Raw genomic sequence first — 17,785 nt, 5'->3', positions numbered from 1 at the left:
GAAAAGTTTGCACGACGAGGGGAATTGGTCAGGGTATCGGGGTATGGAGCAGTCCGAGTTTGTAGCCGTCGCTGTGTGCGGCCTGCGCTATGTTGAGGTATGGGGCGGGGGTGCGTAAAGGCGGAGGAGATTGCGCACAGAGAAGCATAGTTTGCTCGCATCTTTTTTGCAGTTAGAGTTGTATGCTGGTTCGCGAACGATAAAAGGAACTTACCGTGATGAGAACAAACCGCGATACCTTTCCATATTCCCCTGCTTGCCTGACTGAGAATCTGTGATCCATGTAGGTGTAAAGTTTATAGACCATGAGCGATTTCTAGCGCGCGTGGAGCGATTTAAGAACCGCCAAGTTCATGCAACTTTCCCCTTCCTTATGCTGCCACGCAAGGCGTCAATTTGTTTTCGTCTCTGCCATAACAAGCGACAGAGAAGTAAGCTTTTGGCGGGAAAACCTCTTTCATCACTCTCCGTAAGTGCACGGACGCCACATAGCCCGCTCGAAAATGACAAGGGTAGTCCCGCATTGCGACAAAAATTTTGTCGTCTCACCAGCAGCGAGCTCACGGCCCAGAGGGCCTTTATAGAGCACGCGACCGGTGCAGCACGACTCAGTGGAGCCTTGGAATAGGGGCCCACCCTTGCTGAAAGAAGGCTCTAGTCGCCGGCGCAAGCACGAAGACGACGGAGCCTTCGATCCGCGAATCCCTTTGGAAATCAATAAATGTTTTCACTCACTCACTCGTGTCATAACCACAGCATTTCCTGCCGCATCCATTGGTTGCTATTGCAGTAACAGAGCCAGTTCGGTTGTGACGATATAAAATGAAAATGAAATGAAAATTGGCGTTGAGGAAAGGAAATGACGCAGTAACTGTCTCACTTATCTCGGTGGACACCCGAACCGCGCCGTAAGAGAAGAGAGAAAGGAGGGAGTGAAAGAAGAAAGTAAGAAAGAGGTGCCGTAGTGGAGGTCTCCAGATTTAATTCGACTACCTGGGGATCTTTAACGTGCACTGCCATCGTACAGCGCACTGGGTGGTGGCGGTGAAAACATTTATTAAAGATACAGAAAAGTGTTGGGGGTCGTGACCTGAAGGATCACGCCCTTACAACCACTAGGAGGGATGCCTAGCCAGGCACCCCATTGTCGGTTGCCGCAGCCCGGGCGCGCTGCGTTAAGGCTCTTTGGGCCTCGAGGGTGCAGCAGCCGGACAGGGTCGCCTCCCAGTCCTCTCGGGTGGGGTTTGGGATAGGTGTAGGGATGGGTTCTGCTGGCAGGCCCACACCATGTGGTAGGTGTCAGACGCCTACCCGCAGTGCGAGCACCGCCCGTCGAATTGAGAATCGATATGCTTTAGACTTGCCGGGCACAGCATCGTGTTAGTAAGCAGGTGCAGGAGTACCCGCTCATTGGCCTTCCCCAGCCCTTTGCACGGGGTGGGAAGAATTCGGTGCGTGGATTTGTAATAATCGCATATTTCATTAAAAGTGTAAACCGGATTTAAATCGGAGTCCTGGTCAGCGTTGGGTCCCGTGAGAAATGCCCGGAGAGAGAGCGCGCGGGCGGCGGCGTCCGCTGCGTCGTTTCCGCGGAGGCCTTGGTGATCTGGAGCCCAAACGAGTGATCGGTGCGCAGGATCCGAATCTCGGCAGCAATTTTGATAGATGCGATAAGCCAGAAATTGTGCAGCACACTGGCGCCTTTTGCGTTTCGCCTCCATTGAAACACGGCCGCCGCGGTCGGGTTCGAACTCGGGTACTCTGTCTCAGTAGACGAGCGCCCTAACCACTGAGCCATCGCGGCGGGTTTTACGAAGACGCCTATGCAATACTACAGGAAATTTTGCGTTACTGCAAGAATTTTTGATCTTATGAAAAGTAAAGTCCCGAAATAATAGAACAATAATTTTTTCAACATCGAAGATTTATTTTTGCGTTTTTGGGCTGGGTTATGCAGGCGTTACGAGAAAGGATGGAGTAGCGCCGTCATTTTTACAACACGTAGTGGAGTCGTCACGCCTGTATATCGATTTGTAAGGTTGTTGAAGGCTGAAGCGTACATGTATACATGCGCTACGTTTGTTATGTGAGAGACGCCGTTGCGGAAGGCTTTCGATTAATTTAGGTACCTCTGGTTATTTAACGAGCACTGAATCGCATTGCGCATGCGCTGACGTTTCTGCATTTCGCCTTCGTCGAAATGCTTGCTCCGCTGCCGGGTTTCGATGCCGTGACCTTGGGCTCAGCGGCCGAATTGTGCAGCCACTAAACCTCCAAACCGGGTTAAGTGCACCTCCCGGCAGAAGCCTCCACTCCATAGCGTTCACTTGTAGTGGAATGAATGTTTCTTGGACGCTCTACGTAACGGAGTATTCGAAGTACGCGTCAAGCAGCAAGCTTTTCTGTCGCGAGAATAAATCTTCTTCTTGCATTTTAAGGATATTTGGCCTGGAATTATGCCGTGATGGCTCCATTATGCGAATCTTTGGCCTGAAGAATTCTGACTAAGACTCTGCAAGCACAAACACATGCATTAAGTGATATCTGCCTGGATTGCACAGAAATATGGATGGAAATAATAAAAACAAAAGCTACCACCAACTGTTCCTGCTGGCGTGTTTCTCGAAAAAGATTCTGTTATATCTTAGGGCAGGACACTGTTGTTGTTGGAATGCCTATATTTCCTATCACTTATGATCGACCTCATTGTCCTCTGCTTTAAGAAAGTTTTCACTCAGAACACTTCTCCGTGAGCCCTTCCCGCTGACACTCTTGCACATCTTGTATCAGCGATATTTTTCGCCATGTCACAGTAAGGTTTGAGTGGCTGGAGCCACGGAACCAGACATGCTGAAAACTTTTTTGGCCAAGACGCGTTTCCAGAGAACGCGAACTTGAATTCATAGAGTTGTGGACTGTTCCAACGGAAAAATGAAACTACAGTGTCTCACGGCATTTTAAGAAAATTTCAAACATCCGCCTCTCATCTTGAAGGATTGACACAGCGCTAAGGAACACGGACACAAAAAGAATGAACGCAAGACAGGAGGGGTGCCGCCTGCCTTGCGCGCCTTCTTCTGCGTCCTGGTTTTATATCACTGTGCTAATCCGTCGAACAATGAAGCAACTAGCCCGGACAAAAATCCTCATTAACCGTCTTTCAGAGTGCCACAGATTCCTCCAATTCCTCCATTTAAATGCACTCGACCAGAATAATGCGCTAACGCAAATGTTGCGGACCGCCCAGCGCCGAAAGGCACCATCGAGACTTCTGGAACGAATGGCGAGCTTTTCATGCGAATGCGCACTGCTTCGAATAACAAGAAATGTGAAAAATGGAGGAACCAGCCACGTTTTGCTGACATTACCGCTTTGGGTCGTCACAAGAATAGTTTCACTAGGGTATTAATGGAGGCTTATGTCAGCAGAAAAGGAAGCATGGAATATGTGAGCCAGCCATCTGTAACGCATTTTAAAGAGAGGCGTAATATTTTTTGCCACGCGACCCGCGACGGTAGTGTTAACATGGGTGTGCATTGTCTTACGCATATGCGGTTTTCCCTTAGGTTAACTGTATATTTTACGCGGCCTTCACAATAAATTTTAGTTTTTAGTTAGCGCTCGTCCTTCTTACGTCCTTCTCTTTGCCCACGTCTCTTAGCGCAGTACTGTTTTCGTTTCTACTATCCATGACCCTGTGTAGCCTCGGAATTGTATACAACTGCATCAACGCACCGCAGGTAGAAGACATTCGTATCTCGGTCTCTCACAAAAAAATGCAGCTAGATGGGCACAAAGTAGAGCGGTCGGCACGTAACCGGGGAGAATCCACGCAGCTGTTGGCGTTCAAGAAGGTTTTGTGTCTGGCTCTGACCTTGGCTATTGTGACGTCCGCTGTCAGCAGCACGAGGCAGTCGGTCACGAAGCAGTCTTGCGCTTGATTCCACATTCGCCTACGCTCGCTGTGTGGCTTGCGAAACGCTGCAACGTCTGTTTGAGGTTGAACGCAGGCACGCAAGAGGACATCGAACAAAATCACACTTGCAATCGCAAGGCGCGCGCTTCTCGCTGACATGCTGTGTGTGTGCTCACGCATGAGTTTATACGAAGAGTAAATTCCGCCCGCTATACACTAACTGCCTAACAGCATCCACGAGAATCTTCGCTATAAAGCCCGGCAATATGAGGAGGGGGCAGAGGGAGTAGGAATACAGAAAAAAGTGGCAAGAAAGGGGGGGGGGGGCGCACAAGCAGGGTGTGTGAGGCTTATAGGAGCATTATAAACCTTGGCGCACTGTACCCAACACAGTACAAAATGTTCCGGGCCGATACTCTTTTAAAGGTCCTTTTCGGTGGAAAGCCAGGCGTCGGCGTGATTGCAGAAACCCTGATCGGTCGAGAGGGTGCTCAGGCAGAAAAGCCGTTTCGCTGAAAAGAAAAAAAATGGTTAAGCGGAACTGAACTGCTATCCCTCGGGTTGAGGGCCGGGCACGCCACCTCTACTCCACAGAGGAACGTACTTCCAGTACGATATATCGATGACTTTGAGCGAGCACATCACATCACGCAGTATGCTAATTACATTACATAAACGCTCAGTTAATTAAGCTCAACAATTGGCACCATCAATTTATATCAACGATCATGTGTAGCAAAGCGTACGTTATGGCAAAAAGCGTCTCGATGTCTCCTAAAGGGTGCACCAATGGACCCCAAACCAACCTAGGGACCCTTTATGCTATCGCATCATACTCTCAAGATGCACTTAAGTGTCCTCCAAGTTTTTACTCTTAAGGTGTACTTAAGTGTCCCCCAAGTTCTTACTCTCAAGGTGCACTTAAGTAACCCCCAAAGTTTTTTGCATGAGCCAATTGGGACACCGCTTTGAAGACAGCTTGCCGGACAGACCCACTATAAACGCAGTGTTTGCGTTTCAGCCGTGTACTTAGGTGGCTTCCGCAAGAAAATGAAAATTCGTTGGGGAAAGGAAATGGTGTAGCAGGTGTCCGCCGAGATGCGAGACAGATACTGTGCCATTTCCATTCCCCAACAACCAATTTTCAATTTATTGCGGAAGCCACCCAAGTACACGGCTGAAACGCAAGCGCTGCGTTTATAGTGTGGCTGGGTCTCTCCGGCATGCTGTCGTGGTGCCACAATTCACTCTATGCACGCAGACTTCGCGGACGCCCCCGCAGGGTGCTTCTTCAGGAGTCGTTTCGTAACAAGTGCACACTGACGGGACGTCCTCAGAACGCAGCGAATGGAAGCACCGTTGTTTGAAACGGTGCAAGCGGTCGCATGTACCATCTTTGCCAAAAGTAACCGGGCAACCATGGTTTGTTTCTTAGCCACGCAGTGAAACACTTATGACAGCCCTTAAGCCCTGCATTTGTGTAAAGTAAAGCAAACCCTTGGCCTCACGTTTTGAGACCTTCCGATCTTTAGGGGTGCTGTAAAGGCTGCGTTATACGGTTCGGAAGCAAAAACCTGTTGCTCGGTTACTTTCGGTAAACGGGGTACGTACACCGGCCTCCAAAGCAGGTGCCGCACAGAATGCTTTGCCAGTATCTGTGCTTTCGTTTCTTTTTAGTATTGTAAGGAAAAAATGTAAACGGTAACTGCGTAAAGCCCTTAGTAGGTCTTAAAACTGCGGCTTCCTTTGCATCGTACCAAGGTTCTTCATTGTGTTTAGAGAGCGCGTTTGAGGGCAACTCATGTTTACTAAGAAAATAAAATTTGAGGGGACGTGTGAGCTGCACCGTAAGGGTATGACTCGATAGCGTTAATGAGTCCCTTCAGTGGTCTGGTGTTCTCTCCGCGAATCACTCTGCAGACACGGACACTGTTCTTTCTGTCACCATGACATGAAGCTCAGCCTACCCTTAAGACTACTATGCGATAGCATTAGAGATTTCTGCCCCGCAAACATTGCTTCTCTGATGGCCAGGGTCTGCCTACATGCCCATACATGCGGAAATGGTCGTGCTGTACTTTACATTCATAAATTATGTGGTTTTCTCATACCACTCCTGTCGCAGTGGAGGAGGAGGAGAATAACTTTAATGGAACAGGAGAGGCCTGCCACCGGTGGGGGCTTGTGAGAGCCAGGTGGGGTAGGAGGATTACGAGGTATCTATGAACGTAAAGAACGACCTTCTGCATATATATGAATTACCCATTACGCTATCGCGTCATAAATAAATAAATATGGCGGAGGTTAAGTGTCCCCTCCATTTTTTTAAATTCAAACATACACATGGATGGCCGGTTGCGAATACTGCAAAAATTTATTCCCGCCGACTGCCCGAGCGCTCACTATAGATCCGCGCCGTGTAAGCATGCAGTGTTACTTACCTCAAGTGTACCTGGAAAGGCCATGAGTTTGGCTGGAGGAGGAGAGGATCAGTTAGAAGTCGAACTGAAAATTGTTTATTTTTGGCAGGAGTGCAACAAGGCGGCTAAGGACAAGAAGGAATACAGCACGAGAGAAGTGCTGGTGATGGCTCACTGCTGGTACAGCGGACTCAGAAGGCTGGTGCTTTCTTTTAGAGCGGTGACCATTGCAGCAACCATTTTTGCAAAACAGGATAGAGCGCTCGTCTTGCATAATCCTGAAGCTATGCAGCGCGGGCGTGTGTTTTGACGTGCATTTTGCCGCGAACTCGACGCGAAGTTCTGTCGTATAGTAACTGACAGTATAGAACGAAGTGGCTTTCATTCTGTCATATTCTGTCTTTGGTGCGCAACGTTAGAAACAGCAATTGGTAGGATCAATGACCGAGTTGGCTAAGCAGTTTGCGAACGCAAAAGCAGGCGAACACGAATATGAAGCGGTTATCAAAGAGGAAGCGTTGATCACCGCGTCGCATCATTATCGAGCAGCTTTTACTAACGACGCTGGAACGACACGATTGCGAACCTTTACGTCAAGCGGGAGGCTGGAAGGTGCCGGGTAGCGGGGAAAACAACCAGCAGCAAAGCCGTTAAATAGATAACAGATTGCTTCCCGACAGCCCCGCCTTCACCACAAAGGTTGTGTTGTGCGACAGCAGGCTTGCAATCCAACGAATAAGTGTCAAGCAGCACATCCCAGGCGTTGTTAGCGAGGTGTGCAAAAGCAACAGGGCTTCCCATGAGTTGAGCAGATAGTATACAAAACACTTCCCGTGGAGGCAGAGGAGTGAGCTACGTCACACGGGCGCAATGTTCGCGGTGACAGCGTACCGGCGCTCACGAAAGTTGTGCTCCCCGAAGTACGATGTAATTTGTGCCATAGTATTACAGAAGTCAGGTAAGAGTATTACTGATGATTTTCCGTGTCAGTAGTGCGGGAAGTTTGTGTAGTTTCACTTTACAAAATTTTTTTAGCTTTTTTTTAGTAAGGAAAATGTAGCAGCATTTGGTAGAGTCATGTGGAAGGATGAGATCAGGAGATTTGCGGGGAGGAGGTGGCAGCAGCTGGCAAAAGTCAAGATTGATTGAAGATCATCGGAAGAGGTCTCTGTTCTGCATTCCACATTGTTCAGATGATGATGATGATGACGGTTACTCATTCTGACATATCTTACACTTCTTACATATCTTTTGCCACGAGTATACGGTCATTTCCGCACATATCGACCTTTATTGTTTGCAAACAGCGCTTTTTTTTTCGCGAAAAGTTCGCCTTCATTCTGAAAAGAAGTCAATGGCTTTCTTTCTCATTAGCGTACGGCCTGTTTCTCGCACATTTGTCTCTAGTGATGCACAAAGAGCACGTGTTTGCAAGCGTTGCGAGCCCAGGCTATACACCGCTTGCTGCATGCGTAAGGCCGACCTCGCATTCCTTGTATGAAAGTGGATTTATGAGGGCTGATGCTGTATGGCGAAGAACTTGGGCCCAGACTGGAATGTTCCAAGTTATTACCCCGCTACCAAATGGTCGAGATTGGTGACATAGCGCACAGCTAGTAGTCTGTGTGTCATCAATTTTTACCTGGGATACTGACAAAGTATAGGTGCATAGGAAGTCATCCAACTGAGGTGTAGCCTTCAACTACCTGACGCTTACCCCATGAGTGAATATCTAAAGATTCATAACGCCATGTTAAGTGCTTCAGTACTCATGCAGACAAGTTCTGGTTAACAGGTAACGTACACATCGACAAAACGAATTAACGCCTCACCATTGTAAAATGCTCCCATGATCTCTCTCAATTTCATGTCCGATGTTTTCCACTGACTACACCGATTACAACTGCATTTTTCTAAAATAGGTTAACGGGAACGTTACAAACACAGCTGCACAGGCCGACCTGATTATCGAACAGCTGAACGACCATGCAACTACTAAAACCATTTTATCCGAGGAGATTCCAAGCAAACATTTACAGGCAACTTACACTGCGGCATAACGCGTATGACAGCTCAACTCTGGGTATTGCCAGCTCGTAAAATAATCTTGAAATAAGCGTCGGTAAATGTGGAAGCAGGAACGCAATGCCGGTTGAGGTGCACCCCAGCTCTCAAATAAAGACGGCGCTCCTGAGACGCGGAATATAAACTGCGTCATCATTTTTTTAATGTTGAAGGTAAAATCATTTTGGTTCTGAAACAAGTCTGGGATAAATTTTGATGCGCTTCTATTCTTTGGTTGTGAGTTCAGTGATGTTTAATACGAAGAAAATTGTGAAATTCCCGAAATGTAAAGGAAGGTTGGAGCCCTCTCGTTGCGCAAACGACTGCTTATGTGTGGAGAAGCACTCATACGAGTGCTTATCCCTTGATGACATGCGCGTGACTTTTGTGAAAGTCACCGCAGGAAACGCTCGTAGTGGTTCCTACCTTTTTGAGGGCTTCTTATGAAGAGAGAAATGACATTGGCCATACAGAACAGGTTCTTAAAGTAGCAGACAGGGGCCTTTTTTATGCCATTAAACCTTTGTACGCGGATGCCGCGCCTGCGATTCCGTTGTCGAAGACATGGTACATATTTTTCATTTCCGATTCTCAGGAGTTTTAAAGGGCGTTGACATGTATGTGTGAAATTTATTAGGCGCTTCCTATCAGTTATAAAAGTCTTTGCTCTGCGGTAGAAGGTGCAGCGTTATGCTTGTCACGCACGCTTTTGCGTGCACCATCTGCCAAGTCGGGATCACATTATCGGCAGGCCTTCACGCGGCATTCTAGAATGCTTTGTCGTTTTGAAAGGTTGATAGCGGGGCGCCACAACTTGATAGTGGGGCGAGGCAAGTTTCGTTTTCGGATCACCCATACGAATGCACTGGTATTGTTTAAGGTTGAAGAAATTGGCACCTTCATTCTGGGTACACTCGCCGTCGCCTTCACTTGCATTTTTATACTGTTTTCTCGGTTTATGGCCCGCTTGTTCCTATAACTGAAAAGAGTTACCCACCGCCAGGGCTCCATGGCTTTGGCGTTCGGCTGCTGATCCGAACGTTTCGAAGAAGGCGAAATTACAAAAACGCTAGTGTAATGCGGGACGTAAATGAACGTTAAAGAACCATCCCCCTCCCCCCGCCCCCTCCTCCATACGGTCACTACAAATTCCGAACTCTCCACTACGCCGTTCGTCATAGTGCATGTGTAACTTCGCGACAATAAATCCGCAATGTGTATTTTATTTAATAGAATTCAGGCGCAATGCTCCGTCTCCAGGGTTTAAGTTAACTCGATGTAGGCATATCTCAGCACATTGTGCGCGTGTGTCTCACCCTTCTGTCCGTGTCTTCGAGCGTGGTTTTGTTAAATGCATAACCAACTCGCTCAACAAGCCACTTTGTTAAAACAAGCCACCTGAATAATGCCGTGCGAAACGCGAATACTTGAATTTACGGCTTACAGTCAATATCACTTAAAAGCAGAAAACGGAAAAGCCGTAAAAATGAAAGGAAAACGAAGTGAACTCAATATCCCAAAGAGAAGCGGCGCAACCCCTCTTATAGAGCAGGTCTACCAACGCATCACCGCCCCTGTTGCGTGAGCAGCACGGAACTAGATTCCACAGAGCTATATCTTTTTCACCTTAATGTTTTCGGCAGACACTTCCGAAGCCCGCGTGTCAGCCGGATGCCAATGCGCCAAGCGAAGGGTGTCGAGTGTCCGCTCGAACTAATTCAAAACCTACAGCGCGGTGCCACTCGTAAGCGTAAACCGTCCAGCTCACTCCGAGAAAAGCGCGGCGAATTGGTCTTCTGCTCGCCGTTGCAAACTTATCTCCTTCCGCGCGACCAGGTGATCGGTCAGTTCAGCGCCAGGCGGGCGAGCACCTTCGCACAAATGCTGGCGTTGCAATTCAAGCGTGTATATTCCGCGGACATCCACAGGCGTCGCAAGTGATCCAACTCGGCTCTTGTCCCGTTCGTGTTTGTTCGCTTTGCCTCTTGCCGCTGGGTGGTGTGTTTCACGGGGGCGAAGTAAAATAACAAGACGAGACTGGTTTTCGCTTCTGGCGGGACAGCGGGAAACGAGTGATTACTGCGGCGTCCTCCACTGCACGCGGCCGGCGGGGTTGTCTCATGCATGCACGAGAGGGCAAAAGAATGGACCGAAGCTGGATCTACGCGCATGTGTTACGCGTCACGACTGTTGCCGTAATTCGTCAGTGAAGGTTCAACACGTCAGCTATCTCTAGGACTTCTAAGCGAGTTTTTTTTTCTTTTTGGTGCAATTTTTGTTTTTATGTGTTGCAGTTTTTCGGTTTGGCCGACTTCCGGGATGCCAGTGTAGAACCAAGCAGCACAGACATGGACGTTGTGTCATTGCGATTGCCTTTTCCGCTACGGTAGTGTCAGCGCAGTGGGATTAGTTTGTTCTAACCGATGAGGGCCGACCTTTGAGCAATGCCTTGCGTACGTACGCTTTAAAAATGGCTAGAAGTGCGGTTCTATCCTGTACGAGGCACTAGTGCAACGAGAGATTTCACTTGTCGAATATCAGTTTAAGATTAAGTAACGGAAGCGAACTGGAACAGGCTGTCAGTATAATCTTATTTAATAGCAGGGTACGCTCATGCCTATGCACGGTTACATGTTTGCGCTCTACTGTTATAGAATTATGTGTTTTAATCAATTCCGAAGCGATCGATACATCAATTGCCTAATAAGTCTTAGAGGACGAAAGTAAAATAAAGGAGCTTAAAGGATCACCTTCTAAAAACTATTTCTCGTGAGAAATTTGTGTTCCTTTTCTTGCTCAGTCCTTACACTGGAAGAATACGTTTATTCTGATTTCGTTGCTTCGTATGACGAAAGATGAAGTGTCTCATGGTGTACCCTACTAGTTGCTCCCCTCTTGTTTTTTCATCATGTCGTGAAAGAAATCGTGATTTCATTCACCGTTTATTTTTTTACCATTCGCTGTTATTTGCACGTTTACCGATTCTGCAGTGTCGGCGTTGACGTCGGCGCTGTCGTTGACGTTGTCGGCGTAACGCCACACGTCGCTAATTGGTCTGCTTCCAGAGGCGTCACGCGTGATGCCACCGCAACACGCTACGCAGATTGATTCGCATGAAATGACGTCGCGCATGACGTCACTGCAAAGCACCATGGCATCGCATCAAGCTGAGAAGTGCGAACTCAATTCTGTCACGACGGACAGCATAGTGACGCCTCGCGCACACTGCCAGAGACGAAGAGAAATTCAATTCACTGCTACCACAAACAGGTGTCACTGAATCTCGTGTTTACACACTAGTAACCACTCTGTTTGATTCTGTTTGTTTTTCAATTCATTTAGATAATTACTATTTCACCTGAGCTATTTGTTGTCCATTCGTATTGGTGACGGGTTTGTCATCGGGTGTGCAGACTTAGTGGACAGCAGAACTCGACTTCATCCTACCATGTGTTTTCACCTGTCGGGTCTGATGTTAGTGACAGAAAGCAAGCGGACCATCCAGAGCCCGTTTGCGAACTTGAAAAACAAAATCATTCTCTTTGCAATACCGCTACTGAAATTGGCCGCAGTTTGACTGAGCAGGTTTAAACCATCGCCCGAGTGTACCTTGACGGAAGCAAAATCTCGCTGTCGGCCTACGGTGTCCTCTCTACACGTGCTTTTAAAAAACCTGTTAATTGGTGTTTTCATATCGACTTCTAGCTTTTTTAAGCGAACAATAAAAAGGACATATATTATTTTCTGTTTCGCTTGCGTGGCGTTCCTTGCGTATATTAAAAGAAAAGAGACATCCGTCCCGTAAAATGTCACCGATGAGAATACGCACGAAGCAGAATGATGAGGTCGTTTGCTGCTGGCAAAACTGAGTGTTTTGATACGAGCTAAAATAAAAAAAAGGCCACAGCATCAGCTGAAAGTATGGGGTGCGCCGTACGGAGGAAGAGGCACGTTATGAACGTGGCAATATGCACATTTTACGCTTGCATAATAAAAGGAAAGCGTTTGAAGCAAGGGGACTACTAGCCACTCCCCAAGTTCACTTTAGCAACTTTAATCGCCGGTTTGCTTGTGAACCGTACACTCAGTATCTGTGCGTTCAAAGGCTCGAAATTTCCACCTGATATCAACTACAACTTGAAGCACTGCCTGGGATCGCCAGAAATTATGCTAGGAACGTTCAAATGCGCATCGCTCTTAAACCACAAACAAGGAAGAGCCTAAGATAAGGCAGTAATACGGTGCAATTATAACATTGTGGACTCTACTTAGCCAAACATTCGCTTAGATGTGTGATTATGATTATGGATTTTTATGGCGCAAGGGCATCTAAGGCCAAAGAGCGCCATGACACAAGGTATTTTTCTTTTTCTCAAGGTGGGGTCAAGGACCCGTTTTCCAAGCATTTCACCCTAAATAAGCCGAGCACCAGACCAGGGGAAAGCTTGTACCCATTGTATCACCGGTGGGTACCCGGCGGCACTGGGGATCGAACCCCGCACCTCCCGCATGCGAGGCGGATGCTCAACCACTTGGCCAGCTTAGATGTGTGCACTATAACAAAAACTACAAGTGAAAAGCTCTAATTAATAGGATTACTTTCATATTTTTTTTCCTTGCAGCCATGGCTGGTCGTGAACACCAAGCAGGTCTATCCTCCATTCTGACTCTTCTCCTTACCGCTGCACTCAGCGCTGGCCAAAAGCTCAATGCCGTAGGTAAGGAGGGAAGAATCTGACGTCCTATCTCTCTTCGTTTGGACAGTTCCTTGTCACATATCTGGGCTAATTCGGGAGAAAAGCTTTACGCACGCTTTAATATTTGTACTAGTTCCTAATCACTGGAAGGAGTCTTTAAATGTGTAGACTCCAACGAGTTTTCAGTGTACGAAGAGATGCGCACAGTGATGTCGGTGACACGAATGCATTTTCTTGCATTTTCTAAGCGCTTCTCGTGTATTTTTTAAGCGTTCTCTGCTCGAAACGTCAAATAATATGCTAAAAATGCGTTCCGTGCACTATGGCAAACACTCTTGATGGCGCAAGAAACTACGCGTAATAAAACTACTAATTGGCGGACGACCAGTCCGGTAAAGCGAAAGATGTTCTCTGCAGCGCAAGAACGGATGGTCTGTTCTTTTAACTTGCAGCTTTTAGATCCTAAATGGTACACAACGCTCGACTGCCTTATCTTGGCACCTTTGCACGCCCATCCTAGTCTACCTTGTTGAGTGCACTAGTAGGCAACCTCAAACAAAGCTTCGTTAAGAAAAGTTATAATTACATATTTGCCTACACCGGAGACATTTTTACCGAATTAGCTTGTAATTTTTCGTAAAACCTTTTAAATCTTTTATCGCCATCTGGAGGTGCATGTCATGACCGGTTGTGACCTTAGTCTGCGTCAGGCCTGCTGTACTGACATAGCTCCCACCACTTTCCTTGGTGCCTAGCAATGCTGGCTAAGGAGAGGACTGCACTCAGGAGAATTTCCTCTCTATAGAACAAACTGTTATTCACACCGCAAATCGTTTTCTAATTTTTTTGCTATTTAGACTGAGCCTCTGTTGATACATTTTGCTTTGAGCCCTATGACATTTTTAGTAAAAATGTGTTTTTTTTTAACCTAAGCATTGTTCTTTAAAAGTAACCCTGTTTTCGCACTAATGCGCCTCGTTTCTCTCTTATTTCAGAAAGCAACGGCGTATTCTTCTCGGGTGAGTTTACTGAGTTTAACAACTCTTGCATACCTCATTATAATGCGCCTCGATCCCCCAAACGTCATGCTTTCAATATTCCAGGCCGTCTGTTTTATTTGGAAATTCTTCCAAATCCTGCTGTCGTTATCGTTTAATAGATTTTGATTTCTTGCTCAGTATATTTAAGATAAGAGCATGTATTCACTTTCTACTCTCGTTAAGAAAAATGGGGCGAAAACGGGAGAGAGGAATCCGCGATTAAATCAGCTGACAGGCGTCGGGCGATTACGATTGTGTCCTTCAGTAAAACAAAGATCTTCATGTACATGCGCTCGCTTATAGAACGCCCCTCGACTTGGCTCGCACTGGTATTTAAATAAGTTTGCATTTCGCTGCATTCCATGCGCCCTGATAAATTGAGGCTGTAGTATTCAGCGCCTGCCGATGCAAGAAAAATAATCAAAACCGGTAGATGCTTCGTGATATGTGATGCAAGAAGTATTATTGATGTCGGGTAACGCAACCATGCAGCCTTAGTACCTGTACTTCATTACTGCACACAGACGGCTGAGGTAGTGCGGCAACATTCCGAAGTAAGTTCACAGTAGCCGGGATGCAGCCTTCAGTTTGCGCTGCAGCATTCCAAAGAAAGTACACAGCATGACGGAAAACAGATTTCAGTTGGTGCGGCAGCATTCCGAACAAAGTGACCAGTAAGGCGTGACGCAGATTCGGGACACAAGTACACATGCACAGCTCACTGTATGGGCAAGTTTGCTTCACCTCCGTCATGTCGTTCTGCAGTGTTTCTTCAAACGCAGGCGCTCGATTTTCAGTTTCATATTCATTTTAGTATTCATACTTAATTTGGCATATTTAGTGCACCAATATGGAGCAACGCAGCCGGCACACCTCCCCTCCGTATAGCTGCATTGCGAAAGAGTTTCCCCGCCGAGAACAGAGTTCAGCACAAAATGTTCCTGATGGGACTGCCTATCTTGAACACTTTCTGCAGTTGGACCAAGTATCTCATGAGATTATTAGATTTAGTGTTATGACATCTACGTTGATTCAGCTGTAACCACTGCCAACTCACGGAATCGGCCGCACTTTAGTCCTGCAACCAGGCTTCGCTTCTTTGGTTTCAAAGTTGGTTGATTTAGGGGTTTAACTTCCCAAAACACTCAGGCTATGGCGGACGTCGAGTGGAAGGGTTCCGAATAATTTCGACCACCTCAGGTTCTTTAACGGGCACTGACATCGCATATTACACGGGCCTCCAGCATTTCGCCTCCATCGAAATATGACCGCCGCAACGGGCATCTAACCCGCGTCTTTTTCGAGAGCACCCGAGCACCATAACCACTGAGCCACCGTGGCGCCTTGGTTTCAGAGTGTAGGAAAACCACCCGGATTGTTCGCCCTGCCACGGCACGAAGAGACAACACCAGGCGCATCTTAGTTATTTTTTTCGGCTTAAGTGGTCAAAGCTTCAGACCTGCTAGGACTAGGCGACAAAGAACACTACTACATTGATTTTAGTTCCGTAATAATAATATTTTAGTTTCGTGATATTATTTTTAAATGACGGCTACCGTTACTGATGACAAGGCTGGCAAAAAAATGTTCGTGGATGGTAAAAACTCGCATACCCTTCGCCTTCACCTCTGACGATGAATGGTAGTACTAGCGATATCGCCCACTCCTAATCTGACGTGCATTCCATCACCATTAGTGCAAAATTATCAAGAGAGTGTCCACTGACCCCGTGACGTTTGTACCTAGGTAACACCGCGATAACACGCCTAGTCTACGCCTGCTGAATACTGTCTGTCAGAGAACTGTCGCCCCATCTTCCGTGATAGTATGCAGTTATTCATATAATAATAGAGTCCCACTTTTTACTAGAATCAGTGTAGCGCTGAACAGCTTGCACTGTTTGTAGCATTGATAAGTACTCAGTAGCCACAAATCTCAATGACGCAATTTCAGGCTCGAAGTTCTAAAAAAGAGAAAACTCTATAACCTGATTTCTTTGCATTAAGTGTTTATTAGTATAACGAACTGCCTTTACACCGATGGGCTGGTATACCTATGTAGATTTAACAGCACCTGGAGGTTTCCCGTTCTGACAGTCTGATTAGCGCAGTTATGCGCGCTGAGCACGTTCAGTTAAACCTAAATAACGTACTCCCAGGTATAGTTGTCTGTAAGTTGTCTACTGTATAGTTATCTGTAGTTGTCTTCTGTATAGTTGTCTGTGGTTGTCTACTATAGTTGTCAACTATAAGTTGTCTTAGACCTGTGGCTTTCATTGTTTGTTGTACGTGTGCTTGGTTTCTAAGTCACCATTTAGTGACAAAAGGAGCTCTTGATGGTAACTCCCAAATAAATTAGGAGTGGAACCAGAATAAATACATTTACAACCATAAATCTCACATATCCGTAGAGTACGCGAACAAGTTATGCGACAGCCCTGAAGAACATTTGAACTGTGCTTTTGTTTCGACCGAATAAAGGCCACTATGGATGTATAGTCAGCGCTACACCTTATCTATTCTATTGCACGAGATTGCTTGAGTGTTGCTGCTGTGCGTTCCCTATTTCAGAGTTGTCCAGATTATCTACGTGTCTTTTCCTTTAAATAAAGGCATCTTGCTTTTCATTGCAGGACTTCCACGGCCTCCATCCGAAATCAGTAAGTGAGAAAGATTCTTTTTTAACACTCTGACGTGTCTCCGCTTCGCTATCATTATTATGCAAATTTCCGCAAGTCGTTACTACAGCTAATAGCACAGCCGTGTGACTTTGTATGCACTGTGAAGTTCTGTAGCCCGGCTTCACAACTCCATTTACTTTCGCTGGCTGCCCATCATTATTCTCAGCTTGTAGCAAATTATTATTACTGATTAAAGCTCCGCACGTAATGTTTGATCGAACATTTTGTGCCTTATTTCTGCTCAGACATTAAACTCTCGTTACGGCTATTGTGTGCTGTAGAAGAACATATTACGCCTGCTATTGGCTGCATAAATAACCACATCGACATCTTTGTCATCATCATCTTTTCTTCATTTTCTTTGTGCGAAGTATTTTTTTTTCTTTCAATGTTTTGCGTGGCTGCGATGGTATTTGCGGCATCTCAGTTGCGGTCTCGCAAATTTCGACTTGCTCTCTCTCACTGTCACCAGCCTGGTCTCCCTTCTGGTGGAAATGATAAGACAAGCTCCATTTAGCTTGAAATTTACGGCTAGAAATTAAAGTATGGTACAATTCTACGTATTCATTTTGTAAACTCAGGAGTTGTAATTGCATCACAGCGTTTATGTTTGTCTAGTTGCACAAGTTAAACTCAGTGCTCGTCTCGTACGAAATTCTTCCTTTTCTTAGTGTCCTGAGAGTATATTTTATGTAAATCAACGGTGGACCTCATGTACTGCACCTTCGCCATCCTTTGCTTGACATCGCTATGCGTGCACTAAGCGAAGATATAATGACTGAAATGACAACGAAGTTCTTATTGTATGCAACGATGTATCCTGCACTGTCCGTAAAATGCCAGCCTCTCGAAACCTGATGCCCCACTTAGCCTGGAAACAAACAGATGCCACTTTCAGGAGAATCGGCCATTTAGCGAATCATCAGGCGCAGAGTAGTTTTTTAGGAATTTGAGAACTGAATTTTATT

The 17,785-nt window shown here is 46.5% G+C and overlaps 1 protein-coding gene across 5 annotated transcripts in view; it reads left to right on the top strand.

Moving 5' to 3' along the window:
* Positions 1–17,785, top strand: part of LOC144099447 (uncharacterized) — a 75,453-nt gene that overhangs the window by 12,680 nt on the left and 44,988 nt on the right. For all 5 annotated transcript variants that reach the window (XM_077632750.1, XM_077632749.1, XM_077632748.1 and 2 more), the window contains exons 2-4: positions 13,023–13,118; positions 14,093–14,116; positions 16,770–16,796. In XM_077632750.1, the coding sequence (XP_077488876.1) occupies positions 13,025–13,118; positions 14,093–14,116; positions 16,770–16,796 (145 nt within the window). In that variant the 5' untranslated portion in view covers positions 13,023–13,024. The remainder of the gene's footprint in view (positions 1–13,022; positions 13,119–14,092; positions 14,117–16,769; positions 16,797–17,785) is intronic.

This window comes from Amblyomma americanum, chromosome 7, assembly GCF_052857255.1.
Source record: "Amblyomma americanum isolate KBUSLIRL-KWMA chromosome 7, ASM5285725v1, whole genome shotgun sequence".
Classification (NCBI taxonomy): Eukaryota; Metazoa; Arthropoda; class Arachnida; order Ixodida; family Ixodidae; genus Amblyomma; species Amblyomma americanum.
Note: the sequence above shows the minus strand (reverse complement) of the source record. Positions and strands in the feature narration are given on the sequence as shown.